General features: G+C 42.2%; 2 protein-coding genes across 9 annotated transcripts in view; both read left to right on the top strand.

Moving 5' to 3' along the window:
• The first annotated feature begins 493 nt into the window (after positions 1-493).
• emilin1a (elastin microfibril interfacer 1a) lies at positions 494-20339 on the top strand. 2 transcript variants are annotated; one of them, XR_003669630.1, is made up of 12 exons: positions 494-885; positions 10623-10739; positions 12507-12694; positions 12933-13032; positions 13690-13798; positions 13874-14047; positions 14993-16252; positions 17486-17900; positions 18113-18230; positions 18371-18398; positions 18498-18632; positions 18745-18885. XR_003669630.1 is itself a non-coding variant. In XM_028398111.1 (12 exons), the coding sequence occupies exons 1-12, from the start codon at positions 770-772 to the stop codon at positions 19062-19064; spliced, it is 3069 nt and encodes a 1022-aa protein (XP_028253912.1). In that variant the 5' UTR covers positions 494-769; the 3' UTR covers positions 19065-20339. The 2 variants fall into 2 exon arrangements, 1 of the variants encoding a protein (XP_028253912.1); XM_028398111.1 differs by having other exon boundaries at positions 18113-18229; positions 18381-18398; positions 18745-20339.
• Positions 20085-27465, top strand: part of ankef1a (ankyrin repeat and EF-hand domain containing 1a) — a 21230-nt gene continuing 13849 nt past the window's right edge. For 3 of the 7 annotated variants that reach the window (XM_028398114.1, XM_028398115.1, XM_028398112.1), the window contains exons 1-11: positions 20513-20800; positions 21098-21201; positions 22252-22459; positions 22564-22725; positions 23937-24136; positions 24222-24371; positions 24571-24694; positions 24991-25798; positions 25949-26175; positions 26271-26419; positions 27205-27348. In XM_028398114.1, the coding sequence (XP_028253915.1) occupies positions 22270-22459; positions 22564-22725; positions 23937-24136; positions 24222-24371; positions 24571-24694; positions 24991-25798; positions 25949-26175; positions 26271-26419; positions 27205-27348 (2154 nt within the window). In that variant the 5' untranslated portion in view covers positions 20513-20800; positions 21098-21201; positions 22252-22269. Of the gene's footprint in view, positions 20199-20512; positions 20801-21097; positions 21202-22251; positions 22460-22563; positions 22726-23936; positions 24137-24221; positions 24372-24570; positions 24695-24990; positions 25799-25948; positions 26176-26270; positions 26420-26762; positions 27349-27465 lie in introns of those variants that run through there. The other 4 variants (XR_003669631.1, XM_028398113.1, XM_028398117.1 and 1 more) reach the window with 4 other exon arrangements.

The following is a 27465-nucleotide window of genomic DNA, read 5'->3' as shown; positions in this document are numbered from 1 at the left end:
TGATCATATTTAACCCTGAGAATGTAAGGAAATGTGAAAATTCAGTGGCTTAAGCTAACAGAGGCAATTCCAACATGCAGCCCGGGCTATTTATTTTCTATTAGAGCTCCTTAATGTGTTTTTAGATTTAATGGAATAAAGACTTGGAAATATTCTGACAATACAAATATTATTTTTTAATTTCTTCTTAAGTAAAAGGCTTTGCTGTAGCAGTAAAGGATTATCTTCCCATACCACAGAACCAAAACATTTCTAACAATAGTTCATTTTTTAAAGCTTCTTCTGTGTGTTCTTTAGTATATAAAAAAAAACCTCCACCTGCTGGTGAACTTAACACATGAGGAGTTCAATGTTTTTCTTACTTTGATGTAAAATTACTTAGACAGGTTTGGAAATAAGGTTCACTGCCAATCAAGGGGTTTCAGTTGAATGTATTGAGCATTTGAACAGAGGGGAAAAACTTAGTGGAGAGGGAGGGAGAGAGAGAGAGAGAGAGAGAGAGAGGGAGAGAGAGAGAGCGCGCTGGCATGACGGCTCCTGGAGCTCTGACAGGAAACTTTCCTCTTGTTACTCCGCTCTTCAGCTGCAGACTCCAGCTCCATCGCAGTTTAGCGTTTTGAAATGCACTTGACTGGACTCTACGGGACTTTCTCACTCGGTGAAGTCATGACTCTACGCCGTCATTTACCGACACCACGTCACTGAAGATAACCGCGTGGACTTCTGTACTTGGAGAAACTAAATTACATTTTGAACCGCGCCGGACTTAATGATGGAGACTTTATTTGTTTACCTACTCGCCTTCTTGTTATCGCGAGTTTGTTCGGGTCTTGGATATGCGGAGTCCAGTATTCAGACGGGGCAGAGAGCGGCGAGCAGGCACAGGTAAGCTCGACGTTAATGGAACTACTCATGCGTAAATATGGTGCGTAAACATTTGGATCGTTCCAGTTCCAGTTGTTTATGAACATGAAAAACAGAAGAGATGTAATTCAAAGAGTACAAAAAGTGGGAATCAGGGATAGCAGCTCTATTTATGAAAGAATGTATTGATTTTATACCTTAATACAATAATTGCTGGCTTCACCTGCTTGGTGCATTTCTCTGTAAAAATGAGTGTCTCTTAAAGTCGTGACACAAACTTCTGAAACTGTCAGGCTGGATTCTAGGATTTATAATTCACAATATTTGATTATTTATATTTTAAATCAAATATAACCTTTTATTCATTGAATAATATTGCCGGGTGGGACATGAAACCAGCTCAATATTAGGGACTGTGGCCCTTTTAGAAGTACACATGGGCTAAATTCTCACTTTCACAGGAAATGTCTGATTAGTGATTAGGTCTCTTACTCAGTAGGGGCCCAGAAGAGGGATTGATGGGTGAGTGGGTGAGTGAATGGGAGGATGATTCAGAGGGGCCCAGAGCTGGATGGGGCTTATAGGTATTACAGATATTTACTGTTCCAGAGCCCCAAGTGAAAAATTTGAGGAGGCCCAGGATCTTTAAAAGCACCCTCAGTGTCAGCCGTGCTGCAGGGAAATTTATCGCCCTGCCTAAAAGCACCTTGTGCTCGAGTAGAGGCTCTGTGGGGAGTGACTAGTTGCAGAGATGGTGAACTTTAGACACTATTAGTCCACAAGAGTGGAAAAAAAAGTGTAATTTGTAAACATTATGTTATGAATGATGCCCAAACGCTACAATCTTTCCCATCATTCACACACCTACACCACCAACCTTGGATCAGTGTTGGAGCTCCTGCCATTTCCCCTATTTTATGGAACAGTAAGAAAATCATTTGGATCATAGTGATTAACAGTCACCTGTAAATCTTCATCAAGCTGTTATTACTGTCAGTGAGCCAATACGTGTATGTTTTTGTTGTGCTCTTTCAGTTCCATAGTGTGTTATTAGCATGTAATTGATCTCCTGTCTGTGGGGCCCGTGTGTGAATGACCCCCTCACCTTAATGGGCAGACGTCAGAGTGTGTGTGTGTGTGTGTGTGTGTGTGTGTGTATAATTTGTTTGTGTGCTTGTATCAAAACAGGGAGTTTGGGCAATTTGGATGATGGATTGTGTAGGTGTATGGACATGTGTGCGAATAAACGGGGCCACAACAGAACCTAAATGAGGGACATATCTCTCGCATGTGGTATGGGTCTGTGTGCCTGCCTGCATGTGTTTGCACTTAGCGCGTGTGTGTGTGTGTGTGTGTGAGGCGGGCCAAGCTTCTGTGAGTTGAACTACTGCGGTATATGCTTCTATCAGGTTTCTCTCCACATCACAGCACCGTCTGCTGCTGCTGCTGCGGCTCCCTGAGTGATGAGATATGGCCGCTGTGTTAGTGTTGGCTACTGTGAACCACAGATTGCAGGAGGCAGGAGGAGAGAGGGACACAGGACAAGTGATGAAGAAACAGGAGATTGATGAGGGGAAGTGAGAGATAAGACGTCAAAAGTTGAAAATTGATTATCTGACTGGGTTTGATCATCGAGGCAAGACAAGAAAAAAATCAGAAGATCTGGAGTGAGAGCAAGCGTGCAGGCATGACAAGAGAGGATGAAAGAGTGAGAAAAGACAGGGAGGAGCAACACAACAAGTGAGGAGGCAGACCGACGAGAGGAAGGAGGGAGGGGGGACTTTGATTTTAAATGCCTTCCCCCTGCTGAAACTAGTAGGCTATGAAGGATTCAGCATTGCTGTCTTGGAACATACACACACACACACACAAACAGAGGGTGACACATCAGGGAGAAGAATGCACTGGCCTGTGGCGATGTGGTTTGCCCCTCTGACATCTGTTTGAACTCAATTGATCTGTTTTGACAGATGTGTGAAGTATTCCAAAAGCGGTAAAGGCAGCTGAATGAACTGAAGACATCCAGCAGGGGTCTTATGTGGGGGATCAGGAGGATCCAGAACTGTCTGACATATCTCCTGCCAGAGAGTCAGAGCTGCACTTCAACATCCAGATAGTGACGATGGAAGAGGAAAGAAGCGGCGTGTTTGAGGGTAGACGCAGGTGGACTGCTGAACTGTTTTGGCTCATTGACAGTTTGATGGACAAAGCTATGGATCACCACTGGAGGGTAGCACGGAGCAGATAGAGAAGAGGTGTCACTGTCTCTCTCTCTTTCATTTATCATACTTAAAGTTCTTTTAAAAGCAGTCAGGTGCTCAACACATCCCACTCTTCCAGGTGTTGGGGTAAAGTCATACACCAGCAGGTTATAATACTGCATTCTTTTATGCAACACATACAGTCACTTTAAACCTGCATGAGTCACTGTTTACTTGTGTATTTGTCTCATTCTTGTGGCTTGACCCAAAGATATAATCTCACTTCGTCATAGGACAAGGATATCTTTGTTCTTATGCTATTTGGCACCAGCATTTAAAGATCACAAGGAAAAATTACCCAGGGTGCACTCTTCTCGCTTCCTTCCCCTTTCACTGTCATGGATGTCCCTCTCCCTGCACACACACAGGACCAGTGGCACTAATGTAACTTGTATACATTGGAAATCAGAGCTGGGAATGTCTTCACACACAAATTGACCCCATTCCAAGTACTACAGCTCTAATTAGTGTTGATGTGCAGAGCGGCCATCTTGAATTTAAGGGGTGTGTCTCTTACATGTTCATGTTGTTGAAATACATTTTGGAAAATGTTGTAGCAGCGTCTCACAGACAGGAATGAGTCTTGAGAGTGCTGCAGAGTTTGGCAGTCTGGGCATGGGAAGGCAACAACTGTCTGTAATTTAGGTCCTCTTAATAATTGCCTCTGAGCAGCTTAATCGACCTCAGTGGCTCCAGTTCAGCAGAGGGAGGTTGTGTGCATGCAGCCCTCTTTTGTGGTTGCTCAGGATTATAACATGAATCCCTGGACATTTGCTTGGTATCCATCAAAAGGGAAATGTTTATATCTAACCACTGCATCAAGACATAAAACAGATATTAAGTTCCCCATAGCCAGATTTAGACTCTTTGATTTGAAATTATTGGCTGAAAGAACATCTTACAAGGTGTTAATTATCCTAATACAGAGCCAGGAGTAATAGCGCTGGCTGATGTCAGCTCCAGCTTTTGGCTCTGTGGATGGTAATGTCCGCCAGTTAAACCAGACTGAAGGATTTCATTCCTCTATAGGACCACCGTGGAGGTGAAAATTTGTGGTCTGGATTTGTGAACGTCTCAGGAGGAATGCCGTGAAATTCATCACAAACATTGAGGGCACCGCCACCATGTATTAATTTGTAATCATATATCAACAGCTAATGTGTTTAGTGTTAGCAAATATGATCAGGCTAACATGCTGAACCAAGATGGTGAATATGGCAAATATTAAACCTGTCAAGCATGTTAGCATTCTAAGGATGGTTTAGCATAAAGCCGCATGTTATTGCACCTCTCTTTCAGGTTGGTCACAGTTTTCCTTCACATGTGCTGTCGGGGCCTTAGTGGTTGCTTGGACACTGTTAAACCACACAGAGGTTCATGTTCAGCCTTTATTAGTGGAATTTACATAAAAAGCACCATCTCACAGATGCAGAAAGTGCCATATTGGCATCGTAACCTCAATGCACTGTAAATATTGTGCAAACCCTTGGTTGCATAGGTTACACTGGGCCAAAACATACTCCACTGTCACCAGGCAATTAGACTGTAACAGGATTGTCCTCTTCTTGACCAAACCTTGGAATGCATCCAAGTTCACTTTATCCGCATGCGATTTTTTTTTTTTTTGCTTTCTCTTAATTAGCTCAATTAAAAAAAAGTCTCTTTACATATGGTAATGCAAATGTGGGAACAGGGATGCTTTCCAGACATGGCTATTGTTACCTAATTACCATAGTTTCCAGCATGCATCGCATTTAGGAGGGCTCTGTTAAGATAAATGTACAGAACATTATAGTGGCTTGGATCGCTTCCCGGCACTCATCACATCCCTCACAGCTGAACAGTTGAAACTATAACCCCCCCCCCTTTTAGGTCAAAGACACGACAAGACATTTGTACTTCACAGCAGCTAGTTAAGTTTATCTAGCTGCTAATGTGTGCTATTTTAAGCAGCTGGGATTTTTTAAGGCTTTGAGCAGACTTATATATCACACACACGCCTCCATAAATGGGTAAAATTCAAGTGAGCCATAAAAAAAAAACCTGCAGACCTCCAAACTCTGACGTATCTGAGCAGTATTACTAAAGCAAATGGCAGTATCATGGGCGCTGTCCGTATATCTTGGTGACCGTCAGGCTAAACAATCAGAGAGAAGTTTACACAGCCATGCTGTCCCTTGATGCTGGATCGAGTCCAAAGGGGGAAAATGGTATGTGTGTTAGTAAAAGTGCATTTAAAGACAGGGTAGAGAGCCCGGAGGAATGTGTGTGTCTGCCTCTCTGTACGTTTGTCTGTCAGGGGCGTGATCACTCAGCCATGAGTGAGTGCACTCGAGTGTGTATGTTGTCGTGTGTGACAGGCTTTCGGTGTGTGTACAGGGGTATACCTTTACAAGGACGTTGCAGGGGTTCTTGACCTCTGGGTCACAGTTCAAACAATAAGACACGCCCCTTTTCCATCCACCCTTTCAGATAGCTGTCTAACCTTTCCCTTAAGGCCGAATGAAAGATCCCTCAACAAAAGGCGTCGCCAAGTGATTTCTTTGTTAAAGTATTTAACCTCAGCCCTCTCTTTTTTCCTTCTTCCTCCCACTTAGTCTCTATGTCACCTTTGTCAGGGAATATTTCAGCTTTTACCCACAATTCTTCTCTCCGGGAGTCACGCAGAGATGGTGTATAGAGTAAAAATGAAGCTGGTATTGTGTAGGTTGAGTTGTCCGACCGCAACTTCCTGCTTGGCTGTGAGGTGTCCTGTCTGCTGTTTTATAACGAGGTGAAACTTATTGGGGAATAAAGGGATGTTCAGACAGGTGCAAGAGTTCCACTCATGCTGAGTTATAGGTCTGCAAATAAAAATAAGATGTGCACAATGGGAGTTTTCACTGCATGGTGTCTGGCAGAGGAGCAAGAAAGACATGGGCTGCATGTTTTTCTGTTTGGAGACAGACAAGATTTGTTAAATTAACAAGCATGTAAGTGTGTATAAGTGAATAGTAGAGAGGAAGGAATAAAGTGAAATGTCCGTCAATAAAAAGACAAAAAAAATCTGATTTAAATAGCACAAATGAAATGAATGTTTCCCCGAAGAATAATTGGCCATAGTGGGACACACATTTATTAGTATATATTTAATATAAATTTATTTTGTAGGTTGTTGTAGGTTCCCAGCCAATATAGCTGTGTGTGGAATGTGAAAGTTTAAAATCTAACTTTGAGGCTCTTTGTGGCTCCAATTAACTTTACTGAGTATTTTAACGCCTTTCAGCTCATTGTTTTGGTTTTACAGCCCATGACTTGTTGTTTTGTTTGCAGACTTAAAGGCAGCTTTAAACACCCCAGTTAACTCTATCAACAACACACAGCCTTAGCAACTACCTATAGTTAAAACAGTGGAGCATTAAAGGTACATTCACACTAATATATAAACCGTGAAAACATTTTTTCTATGTTCTCACCAAGTGTCCCAAGAGGCCCTTAGAAATGTTATTTATTTTACTTCAGAAGAAAGTGAAAGGGCATAAAATCCTTTCCTAATCCGCCACAGTCCGTTTGGAGGAGGTTCAAGTTATTTTAGTTATTTGTGACAATTCCAGGGTGCAGCAGTGTTATCATCCCTACATGAAGAATGGAATGATGCCAAAATATTTGTCTGGATGAGAGGTTGTTTTTGTTCCGCGTTTTAAAAATAAACATTAAGTATGCCTGGAACTATATGATCATTTTAAACTGATGTAACACTATGACATGTTCTACATGTCTTGTACAGTACATCATGTTATATACAGTAACTAGACCACAGAGTCAGTTAGTTAGTCCTCATTCTTAAAAGTCCTCCCACTCGTTAAAACCACAACATGGCATTAAAAACATGCTTCCACCACATTTCCACTATGGTTGGTTTGCCAGATCCACTTTGGTTAACTGTTTCTCCTGCTGTGTTGCAGCCACACACACTAATCTGTGTTGATCATTGTGCTAGTAGTTTTTGTTTTGAGGCCTAAATTATGCATTGTACTATAGTTTTGCATTTGTCGTTTTTCTGACAAACATATTGTTGTTCTAAACATTCAGTAATGTGTGCAGGATCCATCCTGTAAATGTGTTTTCCTGTGGTGCTGATATAAGGGGAATAAACTGAGATTGGCCCCTGAATACCCCATTGAAAGGCGACATGCACACAGCCATGCTTGTTCTCTTTCTCATTCATTCATAAAACAGCCAGTTATGCTGTGAACTGGTGAACTGGGATTGTACAGTTTAATTGAAGTCACTTCATGAAGCTATGTGTCTACGTGTCTATGTGGATGTCCTTGTCTGGCTGTGTGTGGGAACCTATGAATGCATGTCTGTGTGTCTCTCTGTATAAAAGTGTGTGTGTGTGTGTGCATTGTAATTGTATTTTACTCTTATGGAAAAGTTGCCAAGCCTTATTAGTGGACTTTCATCTGAGCGATTTCTCTGCGGCCATTCTGATTAATGGGACTTCATTGGATTACTGCTGGAATGCTTAACTTCACACTGATTAGAGAGAAAGGGAGAGAGAGGGAGGGAGAGAGAGGGAGGGAGAAGAAAAGGCCCGTGGATTTGGAGCTGAAATGTTTTGAAGGTGTCGACCCATGCTTCAGAGAACGTGCCTGCGGGAACGTGTGCTGGAACAAACATAAACAAATGCTCTTTTTTTCATGAAACACAACACACACTTGTTCAGTTTGACTCTCATCCGCCCACAAATATAAAGACTTCTGTCAAGTGTTGCCCCGCAGTGACTTCTCCCATGATGGATGGAAGGGTGGAAAGTGTGATGATGGCAGTGCACACAGTGGCAGTGCACACAGTGCATATACTGTATGTAAATGTGTGTGTACATGAACACATCTGTGTCTGCTCACTAGTGAAAACATGAGAGATGGTAAGATTTATTTATCTATATGAGACACAGCTTCTGTTATCCATCAGAGACGACAGAGTGTGAGCGCCGCCAGCGTTATGCTTTATCTGTGGTCTGTGACAGAGTCAAGATCATAGATCAGAGTCACTGTGACACAGACACAGCGGAACTAGTGGGAGACTGAAATGTTAAGACCTAATTCTTCTGTGCTGGTCTGATGTAAATGTTGAGTCACATTACACAGAATAAGATAACCCTCACATAGCAGTAAGGAGCTGCTGTGATGAACCACAAGACTTTGGAAGCACACAAGGAGCTGTGTTTGATGACAGATGTACGATGGCAGAGTTTTGCTCTGAATAATCAGAGCTATGAAGTTCTGATAAAGACATTAAACAGAGCATAATAAACCACAGAGTGTAATACAAACTAACATGGATCTCTGTGATGAACTGCAGATCTGTGGAAATGCTAAGAATGAGCACACTGGCTGATTTCAGCCAAATGACATTCACTTATGCTGAGTCTGGTGTTGATTCCAGGCTGAGCTGACTGCAAATCAGCAGACAGCAACATGATATACTGTGAATGTACCAAATAAGCTAGACATGGTGAAAAGTTTCTGCTCAAGGCCTGATTTTCATATTTCTGTGCTTTTCTCATAAAGCTGGGATGATTATGAATCTTATATTGGCACCGGAAGCACCGCATAGTCTGAAAATTATAACTATACTCTCCTTTTTGGGGATAAAGTATAATGAAGTATACACTGTAGGTCTTACTCTGCTGTAGAATGAATGGAATGAATTGATTAGAATTTGATGTCAAAGGTCAAAGAACTCTCTTGCAGCGACATCAAAAAACAACAAATTGAACATTTCTTGATGACTTTAGGGTTGCATTGTAATATGTACGTGCTGTAATAACTGCTATATTTTTAATATATCTTCAAACTGAATTTCATTAAATCCAAAACTATGTGTGTGTGTGTGTGTGTGTGTGTGTGTGCGCTCCTCTTCCCACAGTTAGATCAGGCCATAAGTAGGGGGTTAGAATGAAAACATGATAAAGTCTTCATGTCAGTGAGACAGCCGCTGGAATGAAGGGAAAAACTGTGGTCTTTGAATAGAGGGAAGAGGTGTGATCAGAGTAAGGGACAGAGGACAGGAGATGACATGAAGATAATAAAGAGGGGGAGGTGGGCAGGGAGAGAAGCAGGTGTGAGAAAAAATGCCTTGAGAAGATTAAAAACGGAGTTTCACAGAGGAAACATGTAGGAAGAGAGAGAAGGAGTGACAGACATGAGGACAGAGGGACAGAAAAAAAGAGACAGTTTGACAGACATGAGGACAGAGAGCTGCCGATTGACTTTCCAGCATAAAGGAACTCCTTGTATGCTCCAACTTTTATCAGTAAACCCTTCGTAGCTTACCTCAGACGAGGCTGAGACTGACACTAATTGGCCGTAATAACCACAAGGGTAATAGCAGTGGATGGGGATTCTGGGTAATATGAAAATGATGATAGAAAGTGACTGAAGGACATCTGTGTCTCAAATCTATCTGCAGTCGTTATCAAGAGCTCTCAGGGTTACAGGAGACATGAGGTCAGAGGCATGAGGACAAACTGAGGAGCCTGCAGACTGTGGGAGTCTGGCTGTTTCTGCCCCTGCTTTGTATGAATACTTCTTCTATCTTCACCTCATCTGATATATTTTAGAACAAATGTATGTGTAGGAATCAAACAACTATACCTTAAACCTAACTTTAGATAAGATCAATGCTGCCTTGTTTGTTGGTGACTTACTATAACACCAAAAAACAGACCTGTGTGAAAGCAATAGAAAAGAAGCCTTTATTAGCAAGCAAGTAAATGTGCTCATACACATTCTAAATTTATTGTATTATATAGTCATTTTCACTTTGGGCTGCTAACTGAAACTGCCTATTTCCAGTAAATAAAAAGCCAACGTTTATGTTATAAATAAGGAATATAAACAGTGAAATCAATTTAACTTTCCCTGAACCCACGCAGGGTCTTTTAGCAAAATAAATCACATTTTGTGTCGAATGACAGCTGAATTCTATCTTTCATCTGCATCTCAGAACTTGTGTTGAGAAGATATCTAGGTATAACGAGGTAGGCGAGTTATTATTATTACATTGAGCGTAGAATAAATCTAACCAATGGTTCACAAAGATATATACAGTATAAACAGTACAAGGAAATGTGTGTCTGTGTGTGTCATATGTGTGTATACTGGTCAGAGAGGCAACACAATGGCAACCATTGTTAAATCGTGTTATCCTGAACTGATCTGACATTTGCACCGATTTCTCATGAGTGTTGCACAGAATAATAATGGAGTCCAGGGTTTGAGATATTGATCTGCAAACTCAGTGGAGCCTCACAATGAACAAGAGACCAGATTTTTTAAGGATTATTTTTCAAACTCTTTCCTCTTTTTTTTATTGGGTGGAAACTAAGAAGAGAACCAGGCTGTACATGTGAGGGCTGCTGTGTTTGTGTCAACGCCTGACTCCACATCAGCACACAGTTATCCATTTGTCATATCCTGCTTGTGTGTGTGTGTTTGCGTGATTTCATAGGAACTGGTGTGCTTATGTGGTGACACGCACTGTTAGCTGTGTGATGGAGGATGGGGTGGAGACATACATCAAACCAGACTACCAGCGCTGTACCTGGGGCCAGTGTCCTCGAGTGGCGTGAGTATATTCTTCTTCTCATCTCCTGTAATTTTAGCATCTCTGCCCCAGGATTGTGATCTGTATTCAATCTTACTGATGTAACTTCCTGTCCTCTGATCCACAGAAGTCTTTTTTTTTATCCTCTCCTCATCTGTCGTCTCTCCCTTTCTTCCTGTCTGCAATTTTCACTCAGCGATTTTCATTTTCTGTCTCCTGAGTTTCAGCAGTCTGCTCAGGAAGGTGTCTGGTTGTAGCCAGAACATCACAGCAAGACATGATTACAGCTCAGGATGACTGGTTAATCTCAGTGATAAAGTGCTGGTCTCAGAGTCTTAGATGATGCCCCCTTTTAGTGTATAGTAGACCTGGGAATTTCTAGTGTTGCAAATATTGGAGCAAATTTTCTAAAGATGGAATTGACCAAATTATTTTTCCAAATGCAGACGCTGTTCTTGCAAGCAAGCATTAATCAAACTCTGCTGATGTTTTTTGCTCTTTGGAAGATTTCCCTGTGTTGTTTGACCCTGGTTCGGCTGCTTGATCCCCATGCCTGGCAGGGGTCTCAGCATAAACCTGGGATATGCTAAGAATGAAGCCAGGCACCACAATCTAGTCTCCTATCCCGACAAAAACAATCTCTTTTTCTTACTTTCTATGACTCTCTAACACTAACCTCCATTTCTCCAAGCCCTTGTCTTCTTCTGTTTTTTCTTTGAGTGGAGCTTATTTTCTCATGATCACAGTGCAGGAAGCTGGAAGATGAATTCTTTTTTATGGCACAGAGAAGGCTCTGCAATACTGATGTTTGTGGATTGGCATAGAGGTGAAAAACCTGCTGAACTCTCACAGTCAGGGCTTTTTTAACATGCCTGTGATGCTGCTTTATATGTTTATAAAGACCTTTGGCCAATTCTGGTCTATTTATTGCACTATTACTGTAACTGGGAGCCTTTTCAGTCGCACATATGAATGACACATTAACGATTAAACAGGGGCAGATCATTCCAAATAAAACAGTCCAGAGGAATCGGAGATTTAGTGCTGGTTAAATGCAGCTGATTTCTTTGGAAAATGGGATAGGCATAACATTTAAAGTTTACATAGCTCTCATGATCCCATCTATTATCAGGAGATGATATGCAACAGCTTCCTGACATCTAATGACCCCATGCACATCAATATGAAGATTGTGGTAGTCAATGGGGAATACAGGAAACATTGAAGGTCACTGACTTGGATCGTAGTACAGATTTAAAATCTGATGTCATGGTCTGGAACGCAACACAACACCACAAAAATCAACACGGCTAACACACTGTACGAAGCAGTTTGAGCTAAATGCTAACATCCAGATAATGACGCTGCTGGTATAAAGCCTACATGTGTACTGATTACAGTATAGCATCTGATATGAACTCACAGAACTCACATTATGAAATAGCAGTGTGGGCCCCTCTAGCTATAAATATCAGATGGTGGCTCATGGGTTGTTTATGTACACCCCCTTAAATGAGGCCCTTTCTAGTGACAATGTCACGGGGTTGTTTAAAGGGGCCCCAGTTTAGGAGTTTTCTGCCTTTATGAGAGATTTAAAGGGGTTTGTGGCTAAAATGATTTGCCTTTGGGGCCACCTAATATTTAACACAAGATTGCCCTAAGTAAGGTGGACAGCAGAAACTGGCTTCCAAAGAACCATGTGGTAAAACAAATAAGTGGCAAGTCCATGCATCAACACATTGGAACACACGGATGGTGATGTTTGACAAATTTCTGTTTTATTCACAGCTACCGGACATACAGGAGGCCAAGGTATAAGGTCGCTTACAAGATGGTGACGGAAATGGAGTGGAAGTGTTGCCACGGTTACTCAGGAGAAGACTGCCATAATGGGCCTGACACTCAGGTCAACGGAGGGCAGCACGTCACGCAGACAGGCTACAACACAGACGGCGGACAGAGAGGAGGTGGAGGAGGTACGGTAGCAAAACTTGCTAATGGTCATTTAGCAATTACTGCATGATCATGACCACTGTGGGAATACTTATATGGTCTTGAACCTTTTCAACCTAACGTTATGCAAGTTTAAAGTTTTATTATGTATGTTGAGTTCAATCTTCTAAATCGGTCAAACATAACTGACAATACTGGAGTTAATTTGGACCTTTCCCTGTAAGAAAAGAAAGTCATCTGTTTTTTTTTCTTTTTACCCAGGCGACACAGAGAAGATCAGACAGCTGGAGGAGACCATCCGTGATCTGACCAAAAACCTCCACAACATGCAGACAACCATTCATGGCATAAACCAGAGGGTGTAAGCAGACGTTGTTTTCAATTCATCAACTGCCTGTTTTATTCCGTGGAGTGCATTCACCTGCACACTGAAATCCTGTTTAAGGATATTCAGGAAGCATCCAGGACTGAATGTCATATCCTGTTTAATACTGTTTACTGCAGGAGGTCAGTTTATTGAGAGGAGGCTACTCCTGTTTATTCAAATATACAGAAAGGAAGACATTAAATAGGCTTCCTTTCTGTATATGTAAACGAGAGCTTAATAGGATAATATTGTAAATATATACCAATTAAAAGGAAGAGTCTGAGGGGGGAGCTGGGAGTAGAAATGTACTTTATTCATATTAATGAATAAAGTATAGCAATTTGTTTTTTAGCTGAGAATGAGCCCTTCTTTTCCTCTAGGGGGCATTGATCCATCTTTCTGCATTAGCCTTGGAAAACACAAGTCAAACGCTGGCATAATAGGGAAGTAACAACAATATTTAGCTGTTATATAGAAGATGATTTTGGTAGATAATGACATCACTTTGATAGAATAGCCACTGGCACCAAGTCTGCAACCTCGCCACTAGATGGTGCTATATTATCCACACTGGTCCTTTAATGGTTGCATAAGCACAAGTGTCTAAATCTGGACTAAAGCTATGCTCCTATTGACTCCACAAACGTTCAGGTCCGGGCTGAGTGGAGCAATTATTCCTGCTGATTCAGCCCAGCCACACATGAAGGAAACCATCAACAGCATCCAGACCAAGCTGGACCACCTCTACAACCGGACACAGGTACTCTACTGATATGTTTGCAAATGTAAACACAGCACAGATCCTAGTTATTGATGTGAGTGTTTGGTTGTTTAGGTTCATGATCAGACCCTGCTTAACATCAACAACCACTTGGTGAACGGAGGAGGCAATGAACTGGATGGAGTGGCAAAGGGTGGAGGAGACAGGGGGGGCCAGCTGAACACGCTGAAGGAGGAGATCCTGACAGAGCTGGAGAGGAGGGTGTCTCTGTCCTGCTCCGCCTGCCAGGTGAAGCTCTCAGTGTGTGTAATCATCAGCTTAAGATGGGAAGAACATTCATGATTTGTTACAGTCATTTTTGAGCAGAATCGAAAAACGTCGGGATTGTTTAGCTGTTAAATTGTCGTGCATATTTCCCTGTGGGGCTCTGTAAGTGATTTCTGCTGCCTGAAGCAGTAAAGAATAATGGCCACATGTAGACTATAATACAAAAAGCAGCACTCCAACATAAACCACTGCAAAGAAATAATAAAACTAAAAAATGTTATGACAACAAAGTCCATAATCAAGCAGGGAGTGAGCGATTAAAAAGGAAAATGGCAACAAGGCAGCTGAAGTTTTCCAGCTGTGTGGGAGGATTCAATGGTTCGATTATTGAACATAAAACAGATTTTATTTGTTTAAATTAAGTTTTTATTTTCCGTATGTTCAAGTGCAATCATGGGCCCCCAGGCTCAGATGCATAAAAAGCCTCCACTCCCCGACCCACCACAACACCACCCCACCCCCTGTTACCCACAGGTATTTGTTGTGTTTTTAATTCTGCTGGTGGCTGCCTGAACCTGATGAAGAGACGCTGTGTATTGTAAATACCTTCAAAATGGGATCCTTACTGGCACCACTCAGCAAATAGGTCTTAAAAGTAGCAATGCTATTGTGTCTCATCCAAGACAAATACAATAAACTTTTATTTTACCCTTCCCTGACATGTCAGGTCTTCAAAATCTGTGGGTGGTTTTCTTGGAGGTCACCACAAAGTCTTCCACATGACCAGTATTCACGCTAAAGGGCAGCTGGATTATGATAACACGCTAGTACCTAAACCATGTGCTTCTTTGATTTTTTTAAGAGATACACCAACAGCTGGCCTTTACCTAATAAACACATGACTTTAATCTTGATGATCTACAAGTTTACAGCCGTAATTCTTTATTAATGCTCTTTTTTCTTCAGGCTGGAGTGGAGGACCTGAGGCGCCAGCAGCAGGAGGACAGGGAGAGAATCACAGCGCTGGAGAAGGTGGTCAGCTCCCTGGACCATCACTTGAGGCAAAGCTTGGAGAACACCCGCAGAGACACTGAGCGCTCCCAGTCCTGCTGCAACACAGTCACTGAGCTGGAAAAGAGGATGTCCGGCGTTGAGGTCCGAGTCACCACAACTGCAAACAAGTGCGACGTCATTAAAGGGCGGCTGGATAAGGAACTTGCTGGGACAGGTGGAGGTAAAGGAAAAGTAACAGAGGACCGGTTGAACAGCAGGCTGAGAGAGGTGGAGAAAAGGGTGAACAACACAGTGAGGAAGACAGAACAGAGGTGTACAAACACTGGAAATAATCTGAAAGACTCTGTCCAGAGAGATTTCACCCAGCTGCGTAACACGGTCTTCAGTCAGCTGGATGACCACACCTACAGGATCGGGAAAATAGAGATGGACGTGGCTGTTCTTGGAGACACAGTGACAGACCATAGTCGACGTTTAAGCCAACTGGAGAACACTACAGTTTTCTTTGACAGGAGGCTAACATCAACTACCAACATGTGCAACGAGACCTGCGGGCGAAACAGAAAGGACCAGTCGACTGATGACACTGTGAAAACCTTACAGTGGAGGGTTTTGGGCAACGAAGAAGAGATCCAGAAGTTCAACACCAAACTGAATGATTTGTCTGTCTCAGGAGACTCCCTGATTGACAGGGTGATTGACTTAGCAAATGATGTCAAAAAGATAAAAACTGTGACAGGGGAGAACGGTGAGAACTTCAACCGGATTGTCACAGAGGTTGAAACGTTGGGCCGGGATTTTGAGGACTGTTCAATTTGCAGCAGCATCGAGCAGGACCTGCGATTACTTACCAACTCCACCATGACCGGCCTCAGCAGGTGCCAGACAGAGCTGACAGATCTGCGGAGGAAAGTCGACTCCGGGGAATCTGTATGCTCTCAGGTTTGCTCCAACCTCCAGGAGGAGGTGGGCAGACTCAGAGAGGAGGTGGAGGAATGCACCGGACAGTGCAGAACCAACATTAATGACATAAAGAGACGTTTAGACGGTCACAGTGGAAAATTAGGACAGGATTTGAAGTCTATCCAAGGAGAGCTGGCAGGGGTTATGTTTACTTTTAACTCCATCAATGACACTCTGAAGGGCCTGGGAAGGACCGTGCAGTCACATGGAGACAAGCTGACCAACACCAGGGAGGACCTCATCTCTGAGGTAAGGTGATGACCAAACATGGGCTTTATACTTTGAGGTAATGTCCACAAACTAACATTCACACCATGTTTGTTTAGTCTGTCAACATGCTAACATGCTAATGGGGGTAACAAAAATGCTTACTAGAAAACATTAAAAATGTTGACATATCACTTTTCCTGATCTAAGTGACCTATATTTTTTTTTGATATTTTGGGTGGTTGCAGCTAAAGAAATGAGTTTCCTCATCATGAAAAAACTTACTTTTCTACTTTACGCATCAAAAGGCAGTTGTTATCAAGTGAATAGTGATAAATATGACTACAAACTTCAAGGTATTTGTATCATTCATGATGATGGTGATGTCATAATCATGTGACAGTGCTAGTTTGTTTAACCATAGCGTATAAATTCCTCTTGGGATCATATTTAGGCTTCAAAAATCTTAAAATTTATACTGATTTGTGAAGATTGCAGAACTCATACTCTCTGAAAGCTAAAAAGGAAATCTCATCAGCTTTGTGTAAAGGAGATGCTAACATCTTATGGTTATGGTTACCAGTGTAGCTATCCTACTGTAGCCTGTATGCAAAAACAAAAGCATTCTGCTGGCTGTTAATGGGAAAGTTATCTTTGTATCCGATATAATACTTGTGCAAAATATGAAAAAGGTGACAGCTGCTCAGATATCTCACTAGAAACAAGTATGTCAAGCTTATGGCAACATTAGAAGAAATCCATACATCCAACTAAAGCCTTTTCTAGGAGGGAGAGAGTATATTTTCAGGAAACCACCCAAAGTTCAGGGTGAGCCTGATTTTCCACCTCTTGTTGTTGTTACTGAATGTTTTGAGACTTTTATTGTATGGCCTGAGCCCAGGTCTGGGATTCACTTGAGTTATGTTGTATGATTGGTAATTAAACTGATGATTTACACAGCATGTTGTACATGTTGAAACACTGCATTTCTTTATATACTGTAAAAACAACCCTATGCTACTTAAATAAGCCGAGTAGCTATCTTGGCAGTGGTGTATTCACATAATATTATTGTAGTTATGAAAATATTTGAGCATATTACAAATATTTGAGTTGTCCTGACAGACATGACACAGATAATATGCTTACATATTTTTGTGTGTATAAGATAACGTAGGAAAATAAATTGAAAAAAAAGTGTATTTATATTAGAACGTTGTGAAAGGAACGCCATCCAAAATACACACATTAACATGTTTCTACGTTCACTTCAAGGTGAACCACTTGCAGAAAGAGCTGACGGAGCACATCGATGATTCGAAGATTCAGTTCGACAATCTGGGCAAAGACATTGAAATAATAAGGAGCAACTATGTGACGGAGGTGGGAGATTGTCGGCGGGCGAGCGACGGCCTGGACCGAAGGCTCTCTAAGCTGGAGGGAGTATGCGGACGCTTTGACTCCTTTTCGGACAGCCTGGAAAGGATCAAGGAGGGTCTGAACAGACATGTGTCTGGGCTGTGGAGCTGCGTTAATGGGCTCAATGTCACTGTGACGTCTCAAGGAGGTGTTATCGACAACATCCAGAACGTCCAGCTGGAGAATGTCCACTCTAAGATACACAGACTGAACTCGTCAGTGGTGGACTTGGTGAAGCAGTTCCATGTTTTCACAAAACAAGATTTCAGGGGTGAGTCACAGAGGGCAGGGGGGCATGGGAGTTGAAGGGGAGGGGTATTCAGGATGAGGAAGAAAATAGATCAGAGAAAGAATCCAGGCTGTCATGTCCAAAAGAATTCACTTAAAAGTCAGTCTAAGGTAGAAGTTGAGTGAGTTGATCCAATCCTGGGATGAAGAGGATTTCCCAGCTGTGCTTTCTCACCTGACATTCTTGTGCTTTAGGTCCACCTGGTCCTCCAGGGCTGCAAGGAGAGCGAGGCGAGAATGGGCCCCCTGGTCCTGTAGGGCCCCTAGGGAGGACAGGATCTCCAGGCAGAGATGGCAAGCTGGGACCACCAGGTAAAAACAACAAACCTTCCTGAAAATTTACAAGTTGTATATTTAATCTTTCTCTTCTCACATCTGGCACAGATACAGTGTGATAAGAACAAAAATAAACAGTGTGGTTGAATTATTAACTGCTTGTTTTTATCTTTCATCTCCCTTTCAGGTCTCAGAGGTGAACAGGGTATGTGTTGATCTTACTAAAAAGCAGAAGAAAGCACTCATTGCTCTTTGATCTGTAAATCGTGCTAACTTACGCTCCCTGTTTGTGTGCTGTCATCAGGTCCTGCAGGCTCCGATGCTCATGTGCCACGCCTTTCTTTCTCTGCTGCACTCACGCGCCCGATGAGAAGCTCAGGAACCATAGTGTTCAATGATGTTCTTGTCAATGAAAATAATGTTTATAATCCCAAAACAGGTGGGTTTTGTAGCTATGAATTAAATTATGTCTTGAATCTGGCCTTCATTGTGCAGTTGAACAGTAAATGCTAGCATCAGCATCCTCATCCCTGCTTGCTTTCCTGCTTCAGGTTATTTCACAGCTCCTGTGAGAGGGAAGTACTTCTTCAGTGGCATCCTGACAGGCCACAAAAACATGAAGATCGAGGCTGTGCTGTCCAAATCCAACACTGGTGTGGCCCGAGTGGACTCAGCTGGATATCAGCCTGAAGGCCTGGAGAAGCCCATGGCAGAGGCCAAACACATTCCTGGAGCTCTGGCTGTCTTCAACATCATCCTGCCCATGGAGGCAGGGGACACGGTCTGCATCGACCTTGTGACTGGCAAGCTGGCCTACTCCTCTGAACCTTTGACCATCTTCAGCGGGATGCTGCTGTACGAGACACTTTAGTCTTTAGTCTTAATCTGTGTCAAGGAGCTTTTTTTTGTCTGATGGACTCTGGAGACAGAGCCTCTAAACAGAACCGGACTGGATCCATTCAAGCATGGAGAAAGATACATTATATTTTACTTTATGTGCTAAGAATGGTAAAAAAACATACAACCACAACAATCTGTTTTGTGTTTCACAGCTTTAAGGAAAGAGTCATTGTGTTTTATGTGTGTTCATGTGTGTTTCTTCAAAATGGAGCCACTGCAGGATTCTTTTAAAACATGACATTTTCATGGCAGACGATAACCTTGAATTCTTTACTGATTGGAACGACACAGCCTTCAGGTTTCACTATGAACGTTCTGGTTAAAATGATGATAAATAAAAGTCTGTGGGTTTATTGTTTTTGTGTGTTGTCCACCCACAGTATATCAAATATTTGGATGTTATTACACACTCTCCTGTGAGTTTACTTATTACTCACAGTTTCATTCTGACCACAAACAAAATTCCCAGAAACACGACACTGAATGCCAATTGTGTTGGAGGTGGGGGGTGGGGGCAGAGTGATGTAGGCGGAGGGGACACAGTCCAAACCACTATAGGAGGAAATGCACAAATGAAGTCACTGACAGTTCAGTCGAAAAACCGCAGGATTTTATAAATCATACAGAGAGAGCAAAACAATGAGACCATTTTAGGACATTAGCTGTGCCCAGAAACACAAGGGGAGGAAAGGAGGAGGAGGAGGAGGAGGATGGCCAGGGGGAAGAATGCCTTTTTTTTTCTATGTCCTAATATGGGACATCTAAATTTGGTGGTGGATCAAGCAGTAATGGATTTGTTACTATCAGTCCATCTTACAATGGAATTTTTATGCAACAATAACAAACCATGGAACTATGTATTTATCTTTATTTCTGTGCACACACACACACGTCAGTTGGAAGTGAGCATGATAGTTAGATATTATAAAGTGGAATTTTTTTGCCATTTTTCACGTTACTTTTTTACAGTGCATATTTTTTTCTCGTGTGGGAACGTCATTTTATACAAGTCTATGTATTGTGTAACCTCATCAGATTGTAAATATTTTCAAGCAGATGTGCCTTTAAAAGATTTTTTTTTTACCACTTTCACATTGCCGGGCAGGTACTGTATATGTTTTTTTGTATATGTTTTTGCCACATGTGTGCCTCAGATACAGATACCCAGTTTTAAATAACTCATGTCAACAGTCCTACTTTTGGTTCTTTGATTAAATGAGCCAGTGCATGGCAGTTTTACACACTGTTCAGCCTGCTTTGGACTCCACTTATTTAACCTGGCAGCTTTTTGGCCTTCACAAATACACACAGCTGGGTTGACTTTTGTTTCTGGCTCCTGCTTAACACCCTTCATCTCTTTGTCTTGACTTCAACAGGCTAATTTTAGCTTGAAGGAGACAGAGGAAAGGCTTATTTCTAATGTTGCACTGCAGTGACACCTTGTGTTCAGGATTGTAACCAAAGGGGCACTTTAAGGGATATACTGCTTAAGGGCCTCTTTAAGGAGTATCACTTGTCTTCCATTCTTTGCCCATTCATTACTTATCAATGTGAATTATAGGTTTCATTATAAACGCCTCAGCTCTCAGTAGCTGTCCCTCCACTGTAGCTCACGCAATCATTTATACTGTGTAAGCAGATCTTTGTACTGTTTGTCAAGGGCACAGAACCAGTAACACTACCATGGCTACGTAAGATGCTTAACAAGTAGGGAAATAAAGATACTTTATTTAATGGGCAATTATTTTATCTGAACGCTGTGAAAGTGTGTAGGCACAGATTAGTTCGAGCTAATTATCAAGATGTGTAGACTGTGATTTTTATTTGTTTGATAGTTAATTCATTGTATTGTTTGGTTTATTTTTCAGTTACTTTTGAAGTATACTGGATACGGTGTGTTTTAATGTTACATTTTACTTCGCTGCGGTTATTTACCGAGCTCATCAGCGGGCACCTGAACGCAGCATTCTGTTGCCATGGAGCTGACTTTGTTTGTCCTCCCAGGCTTTACAGTCAGTGAAAAGTAGTGCTTTAAAGTTGAAGTAAGAGCCTGTTCCAGAAGGTTGGGACAGTGAAGGCGAGGCTGTGTTCTCCGCGAGTGTTTGCAGGTAATGTGGACACCGAATGAGCCAGAACTGTTAACGGTTTTATACACGACCGGTAACGACCGCATGCTAAACAAGGAAACCCGGTGTTCCGGTGTAACTGGTGATTATGTTGTCTGGTGATACTTGTGTTATCTCCTGTTGATAACGTTCACAGAGAATACTGGGAAACGTGCTAATAGAAAGTTGACGAACTGCCATGACGGGGTTTGAAACTGTGCATGACAACAATAATAACTAACCGAGCATCTCAAAAGTGCAAGCTGCACTTTTATGGCGAGTTTTGCGTGCCTGTATAAAAAATGCATCCCTCTGTCGCGGGAACGCGCACACAGCGGGCGAACAATTACTTCTCGTAGCCTATTTATCAATCCGCAATACATGATTGGATGCCTGCCAACATTTTATTATTATTAGGAGAGATTGTGGGATGTCTTTCACATATTTCCAGATACATTTATGCAAAGATAAAGTGCTGATATTGGGTTTGAAGTAAGAAGTACTTTCTTTGCTTCACGCCAGCTACAGACGCTCGGCTCCGTGCGCGCTCTCGCGACGGAAATCAGTTTTTCGCACCACACCGGAACACCGGAGTTTTTTTTTTTAGCCCTTTAGCAGGTGGGTGTCGTGATGAAATGTTTGTTATCATTCATTTGTACTAATTTGTAATTTTCTTTACGACGTTGTTATGTTTTATTGCTGTTATTGGTAAACAAGTTGAGGTAGCACTGAAAGAGCAAGTTAGCTAAATGCTACAAATAATGTAACCGACGTCACTTTGTTCGTTGATACTCTTGAAAATGATTTATTTATGACATGAAGCTGCAGTTTAAAGGGTTTCAACCTAATTGTGTGCAGTCACAGCACACAATTAAACCACTAGAAGTCAAATTTAGATACTTACAAGTGTCGTCATTGGAGTATGGCTCCATCAACAACACAACAACACACCCATACAGATCAGGTTTCCTCATTAACTTACTCATTAAGTGGTATCTGTCAGCATTTAAGTTAGCAACACTAACTGTTTTCTTCTTTTTTTCCCCCCATCAGCCGTTCTGTGACCAAAAAATGACCTTTAAAGAGGCACAAAGCCGCCTGGAGGTCCTTCAGATCTACCGCCTGCTGCAGTGGGTCCTTCAGAGGGACAAGGCGCAAATAGAGAAGTTGGTCAAACTTGGGGTAGAAAACCTCATCAATTTCACTGAGCCACAGGACGGCAAAGGGGTGCTTCATGTAGCGGTCTCAGCCAACAATCATGGTGATGTGCCTCCATCTTGCTCTGCTAGATTATACACACAAGTAGCCTACAAACGAATACAAATTCACAACAACCCTGTCTCATTTCTCCATGTTCCTTCACAGATCTTGTCAGCTTCCTTCTCTCACTGGGAGCACATCCCAACATCCAGGACAAGAAAGGACGCACCCCAGTTATGTTAGCTGCTGAGCTGGGCAGTTATGCCATTATGACTCTTTTGGCCCAAAACGAAGCTGACCTGAGGCTCCAGGATGCTGATGGCCAGGGTAAGCATCTGGATTTAGGTTACAGAACTAGACGTAATGGAAGATCTTCGTTCCGACTAATGTATTCTCATTTGAGCTTGGAGTGTTGATGTCCCAAATAGAGGCGTTTTCCATCTCAAGTTAGACTAGCTGAATGCCTTGCCTTGTCTTTCATCTCATGAAAATGCATGGCACTTCTGTTTAGAAATTGATGAGGAGGCGGTATCCCAGACAACTCCAATCAGAGAGCCTGAAAGTCTTGATCAGGATTCTTTCATTCCAATTGACATAATTACCCCAATTGCATTGTGTGTTATTGTAACTGGCCTCTTTTGTACAGTGAGTGACCCAGAGAGGAAAAGAGAAAGCAGGTAGCATGGGGTCTGTTCTGCTTGTTGTATGTGCAACTGCCTTTTTTGTGTCAGGCCCCACAGACACATCTAATTACAGATCAACTCCTAATGGTGATCCTCTCTCATGAAACACACTCAGTAATCTGATATCACCAAGCTCTCCCCAAGGACTTGTTCGGCTTAGTCTCAGTACTCACAGCCAGCTCTTGTCCGGCAGGAGGTTGAGTTTCAGTGGTTGTACGCTTGCTGTAATTTCAAAGATGGTTGCCCAGTGGTTATACGAGCAAGTTTGTGACACAAGTTTGTAGGTGGGGAGTAATCTGAGCGTTCACACTGAATCTGACCTTTCCTCATTATATCAACTGAAGTGGCTCTAAACGTTTTTGACAGCATGCAAATCAGAATGTGTTTATGCTGGCTTGTTTTATTGAGTGATGTGAAGTATAAGCAGAACATTAAGAAAAAAATTGCAGCAAAAATTTCCTGGATAAGTATAAAAATGTATGCAAAAATGTATGCATAAATGGACCTTGGTTGCCAACCATCTCTAGCCAGCTTCAGATTTCCTGGCTTAACATGTAAAATATTAGAACCAGAGTGAGCTTATTTATCCTGTTTAAATTCAGTATAGAATATCATATCTCCTGTTTTTTTCCTATGCATGAAATACTTTGATCTGTCTAAAATACATATTTTACATATAAGTAGTTCTGCTTTAGAGGATTTTGTTGCCTTTTGATCAATCGACAGCTGTGAAAGGCAGGAAACAAGGGATTAAACACAGACCACAGACTTATATTGATTATATGGCGTAATCTGTTGGCTTCAGTCACTCAAGTCATTGCCTTTTTCTTTGTATCTTTGTATCCCGGGCCTCAGGTGTGCTGTTCTACTGTATGTATCCTACCAAGAGCCATGTCAACTGCCTGCAGGTGGCACTGAACCACCAGGCAGATGCCAACAACGTGTCAACACAGGGGATTCATGTCTTCCAGCTACTGTGTGCAAAAGCCGAGGATTGCACCCCGCTGTGTCTCATCTTGCTAGACGGTGGGGCGGACCCTAATGCAACAAATCAGGTAAAGACAAAATAACATGACAGAGACGAAGTAAATGTGAGTACACAAACATAATGTGATGAACACTCTTCTTCTCCCTGCTTAGACTACATGTGTTACAGCGTTAATGGAAGCAGCCAAGGCAGGCTCTGTAGAGCTTGTTAGAGCTATTCTCAGGAAGGGCGGAAACCCAAATGCTCTGGACGAAAAGCGTCTCACTGCAGCACACTATGCTGCCATGGGCAGCCATTTTGAGGTGTAGTAGCTGCCCAAACTCACAACCTCACTTTTACAGTACATTAAGATATTTGTTTGAATTGAAGTAATGAAAGCGGAAGATATATTAGCATAGTTTGACCACTAATTTGATTAGGCTAATTTCATTGTCAGCCGACTTTGTAATGCAAGTTCTAATCCTGTAATGTGTTCTTTTTTGTTTTTCTTAAATTGTGCAGATAATTCAGCTGCTATCTGCATACTCTGCAGACATGGCTGTGATTAGCCTTGATAGCTGCACCACCTTACACTATGCTGCTGCCACAGGCAATGCTAACTGCTGCAAGTTCCTGGCACAAAGAGGTACTGTGAGAGAACATATACCACACCACAATACTGATGTTATTTCAGTGAATTTTAGCTTCATTGATTGGTGAGACTCAGACAGCTCTGTTTTTATGCCTTAAGCTTGCTGTTATAAGATCAACACGGCTCCTTTTGTGTTTGAAAATTGCAAGCTTATACCATTGTTGTCGTACACTCGGTCAGGAAATGAAATAAAACTCAAGCACATGCAGCTGCAAACACAGTCTAAAATTAAATTAGGTAATTCTATCATATGTTTATATTTTTTGAAATTAAGTGTGCTCTGTGCTCAGGTTGTAATCCTAAACTGAAGAACCAGGATGGTTTGCTACCACGTCAAATTGCCAAAGACGCTGGACACAAAGCAGCAGTCAAGGAGCTGCGGAAAGCAGAGAAGCCACCGGGGAAAGGCGACGGCGGCCTCATGTCAGACCTCTGGGCGCTGACCCTCCACGACTGGTCTTATGAGTATGAGACTGAATTACGGAAAGCCTTTGGAGACAATTCAGACACCGTTACCGCAGAGATGTTTATTTCTGTGTTAGAGCAGCTAAATGCTCCAGTTGAACCGGACCAGCTCCAGAGTGTTATATTAGCACATGACAAGCAAAAACAACCATGTATCAACATTAATGATTTCATCAAAGGTGTCAAGTACATCAAAAAGCCGTTCCTCCTCTCCTCCTACATGCCTAAACAGAAAAAAGGGCCAAAGGGCAAAAAAGGAGGTAAGAAGAGAAAATTTGTCCTCCCCATGCCCATTTGCACTCTGACACAAGAGCTCATGCCTCGGCGACCAGACGGAGGCCCGCCCCACTTTATGATTGAGACCTACAGTGATTGCCTGGACATTAACCGATTTGACCGAGATCGCCCACCAGACCATCCCATAATGAATGACTCAGGATGGTACATAAACAAGCCAGAGAAGGTTTACATCAACATCAACTACTGCGTGAAGAGCGGAGATATAGAATCTCTGGACCTCGCTTTTAATCAGGGTGTTTCTGTGGATGTTCAAGATCAGTTTTACAAGACACCGCTGATGGTGGCCTGTTCTAGTGGCAACTATGAGGTTGCTCAGTATCTCATAAGCAAGGGGTGAGAAAGCTTCTGTTGTTTTTTGAAGTGTGGATTTGAATACTATACATTACATGTAATGCAGAGTTTAACTTAAATACTTTTATACTGATTCTAATTTAAATGCAAATATGCTGTAATTTTGAAAATGATACTTTTTCACTCTGACAGGGCTGATGTGAATTCCTGTGACCAGTTTTTCTGGAGGCCTCTCCACCATGCAGCTTATGCAGGGCAAGTGGAAATTATGGAACTTCTAATAAATGCTGGGGCAGCCATAGATGCCCGGGGACTCGGTGGAGGCACACCACTCATGAGGGCCATTGAGAGCTCTCAACCCATTTGCGTAGATTACCTCATCAAGGCGGGTGCCAGTGTGAGAGCAGAAAACAAGAAAGGTACTAACTAGCCATTGAGCCAAAGTTACCAACAAATGCACTTTACAACGGTTATTTCTGCTATTTCTTGAGTGACTGTGTTTTTATCACTGCAGGACAAAATTGCCTTGATGTTGCTAGAGATTTTGCAGACTATAAAGTAATGGAGTTGGTCCAAGACAAAATGGATTCTCTGCCCGAACCTAAGAACACGGCAAAGGGAAAAGGGGACAAAGCTCAAAAGCCTAAACCTGCCAAGGCGAAGGTATCTTAGGAACTCCACTAAAACCTTTCACCAGCTCTAAACAAACATTAAAATATGTTGGCTTCACAGGTTTCCTGTTTTCCTATCAGTCTTTATTCAGTGTTACATGGGCAGAGTGCCCTATCTGCTAGCTGGTTTGGCTAAACAAGTGTCTCATTCTAATGAGGAGCCTGCACTGTGGTCATTTACTTTGCATTGTCAAACAAATTGACTGCATTATGGAAAGATTTGAAATTACATGCATAAGATAAGTTAGAGGGTGCAACATGGAGACTAATGCATTGACCCCAACATTTGAATGATGTACTGCATTTGATAACAACAACAAAAAAAACGTGTATAGGTCCCAGGCTGAAATGGAATGGCCCAAACAAGCACTGAGCATTTAAGGCAGTTGAAGCTAGGACTACACCATTACAACTTGAGATGCACAGGACCTTCAGTAGCAGCTCATCCTGGTAGCACCTACAAGCAAAACAGTCACAAGAGCGGCAAGTCAATGAAGATGTAAACATAGGAGGAGCTACATCGACAGACAGGCAAAGTAACATCCAGTGTCACAACCACACACCTGTGTAATTATAGCTTTTTTTTATGTACAGTTTTTTAACTTTTACCTCAATTTTTTACATGAAAGTCTAGACTTTTATTCAGTAAGTAAGTATTGGCTACCTTTCTGTCTGGAATCTGGCACTTGCTCACCCTCTCTTTGAATTATAATTGGAGAAAAGTATTGGATAATATCTGGAAATAATTTGCAATAATAATGTTGCTGTTCACTCCAGGCTGTTGCTTCTGATGGTGCAGTGCACGCAGAGACATCTACTGCAACAGGAAGGATTCAAGATTTAACCAGCGTCATCCTGGAAAACACCAAGATAACTGCAGGGAAAACTAAGACTGTGGGCATCGCCTTTGTGCCAAAAACGGTAAGTCTCATCACCATCGTCTATCGCCTGCAGCAATGAAGCATCAGCTTGCTACTTGCTCAGCTTTGTCTCTGTTATTCTTGCCATGCCCTGGAGAATACACCATAACTACCATGT

The sequence above is a fragment of the Parambassis ranga genome, chromosome 24 (assembly GCF_900634625.1).
Source record: "Parambassis ranga chromosome 24, fParRan2.1, whole genome shotgun sequence".
NCBI lineage: Eukaryota > Metazoa > Chordata > Actinopteri > Ambassidae > Parambassis > Parambassis ranga.
Note: the sequence above shows the minus strand (reverse complement) of the source record. Positions and strands in the feature narration are given on the sequence as shown.

Excerpts from the sequence above, each read along its gene's own strand:
- emilin1a (XM_028398111.1), top strand. The coding sequence starts at position 770 with ATGATGGAGACTTTATTTGTTTACCTACTCGCCTTCTTGTTATCGCGA. Across the intron at positions 886-10,622 it reads AGAGCGGCGAGCAGGCACAG|GAACTGGTGTGCTTATGTGG; the intron begins GTAAGCTCGACG and ends GTGATTTCATAG. Across the intron at positions 10,740-12,506 it reads GGCCAGTGTCCTCGAGTGGC|CTACCGGACATACAGGAGGC; the intron begins GTGAGTATATTC and ends TTTTATTCACAG.